The sequence below is a fragment of the Centruroides sculpturatus genome, unplaced genomic scaffold (genome assembly GCF_000671375.1).
Source record: "Centruroides sculpturatus isolate CEXI.00-Female unplaced genomic scaffold, Cexi_2.0 scaffold269, whole genome shotgun sequence".
Taxonomy (NCBI): domain Eukaryota; kingdom Metazoa; phylum Arthropoda; class Arachnida; order Scorpiones; family Buthidae; genus Centruroides; species Centruroides sculpturatus.
The window spans coordinates 269954-280804 of NW_019384601.1; the positions used below are offsets into that span (position 1 = coordinate 269954).

A 10851-nucleotide genomic window follows, 5' to 3' on the forward strand; every position below is an offset into this window, starting at 1 on the left:
TGCTGAGCAGTGTAAAAACGCTATGTAAGGTATACAAAATTGTAAATTCGAGAGAACTTTTAATGATCTAACTTTAAAAAAAAAAAATGTTTTTTCGATAGTATTTTAATTATTTTCGAACCCCTCACAATTTCCGTTCGTACCCAAAATTTGAAGACAGGTGTTAATGAACTAGTCTAGAAAGAAAAACAAAGTGCAAAAAGTTATAAATTGTTTTAATGTAACGGTTTATTTATTAAATTATTTGCAAGATTTAGAAATAAAAATTGCTTTTATCTTGTTAACGGAAGGCCTATAGTTTAAAGCAATAGAATATAACTGATTTCTTAATTGTGAGTAGACAAAAAAATTTTTTTGTCGGTTATTATATAATTGTATTTTAATAAGAGTATTTAAAAAACGAAAATTTCTGATAAATTTCAAAGTAACTGCGATTTAATAAATCATAGTTATTAATTACCAAGTATGTTTTCTTTCTATAAACATTCAAAATTTATAAAAAAAATAAGAAAAATTCTTTAAAAACGTTATGAGTTAACTTCATTTTCAAAATAGTTTAATTTCAATTTCTTTAAATGTATAAAAAATAATTTAGTTGTAAAGCTTATGTTAAATAGATTTCGTCAAAAGAAACGAAAGTAAGTAAATATCCATGTGATTTCTGCAATAAAAGTTTTCCAAATCTATCTCGTTTCGAAAGGCACAAAAGATCACATACAAATGAACGACCATTTTCGTGCACTATTTGTAAGAAAAGATTCAAACAAAAAGAGCATTTAAATACTCACGTCATAAAGATTCATCCACAGAAAGAAATTGAATCATCTTGCAAAGTACGTAAAAAGGTTTTTTGAAATATAATCTATCAATTCTATCAACAATTAATCGAATACTGTAATGAAAGAAAAATAACTCGAAAAAACAGCGCTCTTTGTTCTAATGAATTAGAAGTGCTGGATTAAACTTATTGTCGTTGTTATGTCACATTGCATTAACACCCATAAAGTCTTCACTAAAGTGTACTGATATCCACCGACTTTAAATGCGTAAAAATATAATTTTTTTATGTAGAATAAAAGACTATTATGTATGTTTATGGATGATATAATTCAGATAAAGTAAATTTATTCTTTTATATGCACTGAAGAAGGGTTGGGAATGTAATCCTACCCGAAATGCATTTGTAATCCAAATTTAAAATAAAGATGTTTCTATCTTTCTAATGTTGTAAGATAAATTAAACAGACGTTTAAATACAGGTACTGTACATAAATTAGCATATAAGCCTGGCTTTTATACACTAATACTATTTGGTATTTCCAAAATACCACGTTAAATTTCAGTAAACATAGATATTAAAATGATGATGATGATGATGAAAAAAAATTTAAGAAATAGAATATTTCTATTACATCTCATTTACTAATCGAATCTTACTAAACGTAATTGTAAACGAATTTTGTATTATTCTTTTCCCCCATTCGAAATGATTTTTGTGTTATTCTTGTTATGTTTAGGATTTTGTATTGTTACGGGGGAGGAAATCCTTTGTCTACAGGATAATTTCTAATGTATTTACAAATAATTAAATATTAAACAACAACTTTACAATAACAATAAACAGAAATACTTTAGATCTAGAAATTTTTGTATTTTATATTTTACTAGCAGGTGGGCCCGGCGTTGCTCGGGCAAAAGTAACGATAACTAAGATAAAGATTATTACGTTACAGTCAACCTTACCCGTTTTCACAGAATGCAATAATTGGGTCCCCATGTTTCCAGACTAATTAGAGAATTTTTAGATGGGTCTAAAAATATGTTCGATTTCCCGCAAAANAATCTAAAGAAAATTTTCTATTTGAACAAACTATCATTAATTCTGAATTTATTTTAGTAAAATATTTTTAAAAATTTCTTTAATCAGAATCTGCCAGTACATAAATTAGCCATCTTGTACAGTAAAAAATTAAGTGTATGTATTATGTGCTAGCACTATTCATACAAAATTTTTGTTCCATCTGAAATAAATTATGGCTATAAGGATGCACTGTGAGGTTGGCATCTTGCCATTAACAATTTGTGTAAGTTGTCTATTTCAAGTATATAAACTATTTTGTACCAATGATATGTGTTTTCATAGAGGAAAAAAAAAATCAAATTCAATGTTAAATACATTAATCATTCGAAACTTTTCCTTATTTTGAGTTTTCAAATTGCTTATAGATATATTTTAATTGCGTGTTATGTTTTAAAGTGTGTTTGGAAATTTTTGTATATAGTATAACAAAATCAATCGGTTCATTGTTAATAGTACAAGTATATTGTGCATGCATCAATTCAAAAATATAAATTAAAAAATGAACTTTGTTTTTTTTTTAACTTTTTTCATATTTGACTCAAATATTGCCATTAGTAAAATTTAGATATCTTCATTAATTATCATTTTTAAAAATTAGCCATAAATCTACCTTAATATCAGTTTTTGAATTTAATTAGTAATTCAGACAATTCTTTCCATAAATATATGGTAAATCAATTCATTGTAAATATCAACATTTTGATAAATTACTTGAAGTTTTAAATGAATTTGAACAATAAACAAAGTAGAAACACTCATGATGATTATTATGGTATGTAGGAGATTAAAACTGGAAATGAAATTTTTCTATGATAAATTTGCTCTACTTGAAGTTGAAAAAACTTCTCAATAATGGCTTTCAAAATTAAATTTAAGCTTATATTACTGTCATAGATTTCTATATTAATATACATTGAATTAGAACGGTTTAATTTTTACTGAAATTTAAGTATTTAAAATTGTTTTATCTCTGTTTTAAAACAAATGGGTAACAATAATTGAAATAAATCCTGTTTAAAAAAAAAACAAAAGCACACCCGGTACAGAATCACAAAATTCCAAGATAGAAGAAAAAATTTTTTCTTTTATGTGTTTATTTTATGCCAGTGTTTTTCAACCTTCTTGAATACGCGACCCCTTTACAAGTTAAAAAATTCTGGCGACCCCCTAGGGCCATATTAAAACTATATTAGTGATTTTAAAAACTATGTATTTAATTCTCTTTCTGTTGAGACAAATTATTGTTGATTAAAATGAAAATTTAGAAGAATCGACAATAACTTAACACAAAGTATGAAATTTCCTTTAATTATAACATTAGGCACAGGGAACTGTTGACCTTTCTTTTTAGGATCTGAATTTTCAGCTTCTACTTTTCTACTTTTTATTTCTTTTTGCAAATCAGCTCAACACTTTTTCCGCTATCATTTTCTGGGGTTGGCCGTAATTCTCGCTGAAATTGTAGTTTCTTTTAATGTAGAACCTACAAACACTTGAACTACAAAAAAATCAAATTCAATGTTAAATATATTAATCATTCAAAACTTTTCCTTATTTTGAGTTTTTAAATGCGTGTTATGTTTAATGTAAAAGAAAAAGAAAAATTCTTTTTCTTTTACATTAAAGGAAAAGTACAGTAAAAGAAAAAGAAAAATTCTTTTTCTTTTACCCGCGACCCACAGGTTGAAAAACACTGTTTTATGCTATAAGAATTTTCCAAAGTAAGACTTTTTAAATGTGTTTATATTTTCGTTAGTGGTTGTGTAACTGGAAAAACCTATTCATCACAAAACAGTTAAATTTTGAGTATCGTTAAATAAAAATCTAAGAATTGTTTGTGAAAAGAAGGAAAGACTCGTCCTTATTGTGTCAACAGTGATGTTCTTTCTACCAGATTTTTCTCTCTTCTTGATTGCAAGCGCATTTTAACTTGTGCTGCAATTTGAAAAAATGACATAAATTTCCACTGTCGTCCGACCCGCCCACTTTTTATAGAATTTTTAATTAAGCATAAGAAATACTTAAAACTGAAAAAAAAACGAAAGAAATGCGTTAATTTTGAAGAAAAAGCTTCAAACTTTATTTTCCATTGTCTCGCTTTTCTGCGAAATTTGACACCGATGAGTCATTGTTTACACAGCTGGATGACCTTGAACACAGCTGGAGTCGGATTTCCCGGGACATTCTCATAGACATCGCAGGAGGACAAGGGTTTAAAGTAGGGTGACTTCTAGCTGGCCGTATATTTTTAAATATTTTTTTAAAAATTCAAATTTTAATTGCGATTTCCGATCCCCCCGACTTAATTACACGTGTATATAATAAAATCAATTAATTAATTAATTTAAAAAATTAAAAAAACTATTGGAGGTGGTTTTTGACATCAGAAAGCAGCTTTAAATAACTTTACCGAAGGAAAATCCGTGCGCTACAACTTAGGAAACATGAAATAAATTTGATAAAAAAACTCCCATTAAAAACAATTAAGCCTTAATCGAGCCTTATCAAAGGCTCATTAAAATCGCGATAAAATTTTTTTGCGCAGGTAAAAATTTTTGAAAAAATTTGGAGACTTAAAAAACATTCTAAAAATTAAAAAAAAAAAAATTTGGGGGGCCGAAACGACTGTGTTTTATATAAGGCTATGTAACATGCCGAGTTAACTCGGGCGAAAAACTAAAGGTGGATTTGTAAGTGAGCTACAAGGCTTTTTTTTGTTGATTTTACATCGCTATATTTTTCGTTAAATTCGCACTGTTGTTTGATTTTATTCAGAAACATTTTTTTGTCTTTATGATCCTTGTTTTTTTTCTATGATTGATGATAAAAAATATTTTCAAAATAATAAAAATTCGAATTATTTACTTTTTTAAGAATTTATTTAGAAAAATTTTTTATGTTTAAAATACTGGTTACGAAGCTCAATTGTTTCTGTATTTAACAAAACAAACCGCGTCGTTCTCAAGCCGAGTTTACATTAATTAAAACTTCATGATTTACGACGATAAGGTGTCAACCAAGACCTGTTAACATGGCGTAGGGTGCGGCGTGCATTTTGAACCGATTCGTATTAAATATATACAAAGTTCTATAAGTGCTTACGATATGTTTAGTTTTTTGTCACATGCTTATAATAATTAAATTTTGATTACTAATTAATGATTATTACGCGAGTAAAAAGAATTACACTGCTTAACTCTATGCAATCAAATAATTATGCCCGTCTTATCTAGTCGTGTACACGTATTTATAAGTTTATAAACGATTTAACGGCAAAGAAATGAACCGAAATCGTAATTTTTAAAAATATTTTTATTAAAACAAAAAATTATAAAAATACAAACCAAGATTTTCAATTACATACAAATAAATCACGATATACAAAGATTCGTAACAATTCTTACATATAAATATTTCGATATATATACAAATTATATCTACAAGCAAACGCATTAACAGTACAGTACTTTTATTATATTACTAATTTCTAAAAATTTAATTTAATAATAATGAATTAGATTCTGTTATATATATTTAAAAAATTACCATTAAGCATTCACAGAATGAATTCTGCATTAGACCTGTAAATTCGGTATAGAAATAAACGTGTAAAAACAAATTCCTCACCTTTAGAATTACTTGATTCCGATAAATTCGAATCGTCACGGGAAGTACCGGCTACCGATAGCTCCGACATTGAAGGTTCTTCATGAGGATCGTCGGGAACGTTTTGGTCCAAATCGGTTTGACTGGACGTCGCTGGAGGTTCTATAAAAACTTTAACATTTAAAATAATGTATAAAATGAATTTATTTATGAAATAAATCGGTTACCAGTATCGGAACTTGAAGACGAATATTGAAGAGAAAAATCCCTAGTTGTAGAATTTTCGGATAATCGATCGTTATCATCTGTCCTTACATTGCTTATTTTAATTTTATTCGAAATAGGTGATGTGGATGCTATAACGAATGTCGATGGGTCGGACGTAGTTGTGGAAACAAGATTCTGCGACGATATCGGCTCGGATGGAGCTTCGGATTCGAAATTTTCACCTTCATTTTCCTGAAAATATACCAGTATATTAACCAAAGTTGTTATATAATAAATTATATTAGCTTCGTATTACGTTTTTAATCTATAAATTTTCGAAATACGAACGAAGACATTTAAATAACAATTTACGAAATAAAATTATATGTGCTCACCCTTACGATCTCGATCTCATCGTCGACTTCGAGATGGATTATCGGAGGATTTTCGATTATTTCGACTTCGTCCTTGGTCGATTCGGGTATTTTATAATCTGCAAACGACGTGAAAGATTTTTCTATCCGGTACCGAGATAAAAGTGGGGGTTCTGACGACTTAACTTTAGAGGGAATCTCGACCACGTCGTCCGATTCACTCGAGCTTCTCTTCCTCCTCCGTTTTCTTTTCCTCGGTAGCGAAGTGCAAACTTCGGCAGATTCATTTGCCATTTCTTCCGGAGCTTCTTCGGATTGAATTAAACCCTTTATTTTCAGCGCTTCTGCAGTCTTTAAAAGTCTAGCTAGTTGACTTCTCGGGATAAAAATTTCGCCGTTATAAATAAAATCCAGAATCATTTTCAGATCGGAATACTTCGTATCAGTTAGGACGATAACGGGATATTGATTCGGATTATCCATAAAAATATTGTTAAAGAATGGACTACTCGCGCTCAGTATCAATCTGTGCGCTTTCATTTTTTTTCCTTCGCAAGATAGAGTGACGTCCATCAAACCTTCCGTAGTCAATAACTGCTTGAAACTAGACACCAGATCCTTCTCGTGGTTATTCCACGTAAATTGAAACGGTTGACTTCCCATATTTGATATCTACGGTCTAAAAATATAAATTTTAAAATATTATTTTTACTTCTCGTTTTAAAATTAGATTAAAAATAATTATAATTGAAATGTGGCTTACCAAAATTATATTTAAAAGAAGAATGTAACCCAGAACAAGATTAGCAACCGGCATATGCTCGAACAGCAATAAAGATTGTGACGTTACTTGATGCAACAGTCGAGAATTGAAAACAATTTGTAACCGTCCTCGTTTTCTGATTGGTTGTAAACGGCAGATTCTAATACTCCGATTGGACGATTAATGCTATTGGACGGTTTGAACGTTTTTAGAACATTAGGCAACGCCTCATAACGAAAAATCCGTAACGAATCTAATACTGTATTCAAATTATAACGGCTATAAAATTAAAATTGCTACACCAGGAAGGAAAGCGAATAGCAGAATCATGTTTACAGTATAATGGAGGAAAACACGATTAAATTGGCGTGTAATCTTGAGGTATGGAGTACCCGGCATATTGTAGTACCTTTTGTGCAAATTTCTCGTTTGTTACCTACCGCCTTTACGGTGTAGCAATTTTAAATGCTGAGCAGTGTAAAAACGCTATGTAAGGTATACAAAATTGTAAATTCGAGAGAATTTTTAATGATCTAACTTTAAAAAAAAAAAATGTTTTTTCGATAGTATTTTAATTATTTTCGAACCCCTCACAATTTCCGTTCGTACCCAAAATTTGAAGACAGGTGTTAATGAACTAGTCTAAAAAGAAAAACAAAGTGCAAAAAGTTATAAATTGTTTTAATGTAACGGTTTACTGTATTTATTAAATTATTTGCAAGATTTAGAAATAAAAATTGCTTTTATCTTGTTAACGGAAGGCCTATAGTTTAAAGCAATAGAATATAACTGATTTCTTAATTGTGAGTAGACAAAAAAAATTTTTTGTCGGTTATTATATAATTGTATTTTAATAAGAGTATTTAAAAAACAAAAATTTCTGATAAATTTCAAAGTAACTGCGATTTAATAAATCATAGTTATTAATTACCAAGTATGTTTTCTTTCTATAAACATTCAAAATTTATAAAAAAAATAAGAAAAATTCTTTAAAAACGTTATGAGTTAACTTCATTTTCAAAATAGTTTAATTTCAATTTCTTTAAATGTATAAAAAATAATTTAGTTGTAAAGCTTATGTTAAATAGATTTCGTCAAAAGAAACGAAAGTAAGTAAATATCCATGTGATTTCTGCAATAAAAGTTTTCCAAATCTATCTCGTTTCGAAAGGCACAAAAGATCACATACAAATGAACGACCATTTTCGTGCACTATTTGTAAGAAAAGATTCAAACAAAAAGAGCATTTAAATACTCACGTCATAAAGATTCATCCACAGAAAGAAATTGAATCATCTTGCAAAGTACGTAAAAAGGTTTTTTGAAATATAATCTATCAATTCTAACAACAATTAATCGAATACTGTAATGAAAGAAAAATAACTCGAAAAAACAGCGCTCTTTGTTCTAATGAATTAGAAGTGCTGGATTAAACTTATTGTCGTTGTTATGTCACATTGCATTAACACCCATAAAGTCTTCACTAAAGTGTACTGATATCCACCGACTTTAAATGCGTAAAAATATAATTTTTTTATGTAGAATAAAAGACTATTATGTATGTTTATGGATGATATAATTCAGATAAAGTAAATTTATTCTTTTATATGCACTGAAGAAGGGTTGGGAATGTAATCCTACCCGAAATGCATTTGTAATCCAAATTTAAAATAAAGATGTTTCTATCTTTCTAATGTTGTAAGATAAATTAAACAGACGTTTAAATACAGGTACTGTACATAAATTAGCATATAAGCCTGGCTTTTATACACTAATACTATTTGGTATTTCCAAAATACCACGTTAAATTTCAGTAAACATAGATATTAAAATGATGATGATGATGATGAAAAAAAATTTAAGAAATAGAATATTTCTATTACATCTCATTTACTAATCGAATCTTACTAAACGTAATTGTAAACGAATTTTGTATTATTCTTTTCCCCCATTCGAAATGATTTTTGTGTTATTCTTGTTATGTTTAGGATTTTGTATTGCTACGGGGGAGGAAATCCTTTGTCTACAGGATAATTTCTAATGTATTTACAAATAATTAAATATTAAACAACAACTTTACAATAACAATAAACAGAAATACTTTAGATCTAGAAATTTTTGTATTTTATATTTTACTAGCAGGTGGGCCCGGCGTTGCTCGGGCAAAAGTAACGATAACTAAGATAAAGATTATTACGTTACAGTCAACCTTACCCGTTTTCACAGAATGCAATAATTGGGTCCCCATGTTTCCAGACTAATTAGAGAATTTTTAGATGGGTCTAAAAATATGTTCGATTTCCCGCAAAAACGAAAAAACTGCATCTGCGTCTTGCACGTCACTTTCTCTTAACAATTCCATTGTTGACACTTCCATTGTTATTTAAAACTTTTGTTACTTAAAACTTCCATTGTTACTTAGCACTTCCATTGTTACTTAACACTTCCATTGTTGATGGAAGTGTTAAGCCTTAATCCTGTCCCTCTCCCCCGTGGGGAGGAATTTCGAAAAATCCCTTCTTAGTGTGCGTTTTCATGACGTACCCTATCTGTGTACCAAATTTAAACTTTCAACTTCTAACCGTTTGGGCTCTGCGCTTATTATTATTATCAACCCGTCTCGATTATATATTAGATTGATTTTGGTTTTGTCTGGACATAAAAATAGTTCTTGTCGACTTTTTGGCCTAAAAAGTTTTTCAATTCTATTTGTTAATTTGCTAATTTACAAAGTATAATTAAAAATATTTAGATATGTATAGCAAATAACATTAACGTTGGCAACTCAAAAATGATTTTTAAAATATACACGTATTAATTTTAAATATAATTATTGTATGATATTATTCAAACAACAAATAAATATAACATTTTCATCATTCAACATTTTCATTTATTAATATTTGTTCAATTATATCTAATGCATTTAATTGCATATACAGTATTTAAAATAATGCGTTATTTAGTACATTGTTACATTATATTATTAAAAAATTAAATTACGTCATTTGACAATATTAGTTATAAATGACGTAATTTTTTAATAATATAATCGTTATTTCAGAATAAAATGCACATATTGCAATATCATAATTAGATGATTGGGTTTCCTTAACATTTCTCTCCGCTTAATGTTAAACTAAAATTTTTCTATGATAAATTTTCTCAAATATCTGTCATCTAAATATTGAAATTTAATATGAAATTATTTAATTATTTACCTATTTGTTTTACATATTTAATTAATGAATTTTCTAAAAATATATTTTAAAATATTTTATAAATTTAGTAATAATTCCGAATTCTAATCGCATTTTCCCCTATTTAATTTGGTTTCTAATTTTCGAGCACTATTTTCATAAAAAGCCATATTATTAACTACTTTATTCAAAGAAGATATTGTCAAAATATTAAAACAGTTTCTTAAAATTTGAAACCATAACAAAAAATTAAATACTAATCGAAGCCACCAATAAACAACCCAATCAAATATACTTAAATTCCGTTCGGAACTTATTTCTAAATTTTCATTCCAGTATTCACTTAAAGATTTCCAACTCAGCATAGGGTTTACGCATCTAAGCGTAGTTACAATATCTTTTGCCATTTGCACGGATTCTTCGAGAGGTTTTTTAATATTTGGCTTTATTTCTTTTTCTAAAATTTCATTAAACAGTGATGTTATGTTCTGGTAACTTTCTTTACATATATTATACTGGTCTTCCATACCAAGTAAATATCCAATGCATCTCCAAAAATGTAGAAAACATTCTGTATCTTCTTTATTCCAATCTATGGCTAGTTTAGTCGGGAACAAAGTAATAAGACCTACAAATGCAAACTGAGTCATAGCCATAGCAAATTGAGAACCAAAAACGAAACTCCCGTCAGAAAATTGTTTATTTGTTTTGTCGGTGATTTTCTTATGCATGCTTCTGACAATTAAGAGAGACTTATGAGCAGGATCTTCTGAATTCCAAATATCTCCCGTATACCATTTATGAACATGATTAACGGTGCTTATGTATCTTCTTAATAGA

General features: G+C 28.5%; 2 protein-coding genes across 2 annotated transcripts; both read right to left on the reverse strand.

The window, feature by feature from the left end:
• Window positions 1–5388: 5388 nt before the first annotated feature.
• LOC111624999 (modifier of mdg4-like) lies at window positions 5389–7519 on the reverse strand. The gene is made up of 4 exons (XM_023368008.1): window positions 6812–7519; window positions 6070–6727; window positions 5695–5926; window positions 5389–5629 (listed from the first exon to the last, which is right to left on the reverse strand). Exons 2-4 carry the CDS (start codon window positions 6709–6711, stop codon window positions 5418–5420), a joined length of 1086 nt encoding a protein of 361 aa, XP_023223776.1. The 5' UTR covers window positions 6712–6727; window positions 6812–7519; the 3' UTR covers window positions 5389–5417.
• Window positions 7520–9842: 2323 nt separating this feature from the next.
• LOC111625012 lies at window positions 9843–10845 on the reverse strand. Its single transcript, XM_023368024.1, has one exon. The coding sequence runs from the start codon at window positions 10740–10742 to the stop codon at window positions 10116–10118; it is 627 nt and encodes a 208-aa protein (XP_023223792.1). The 5' UTR covers window positions 10743–10845; the 3' UTR covers window positions 9843–10115.
• Between the last annotated feature and the right edge of the window lie 6 nt (window positions 10846–10851).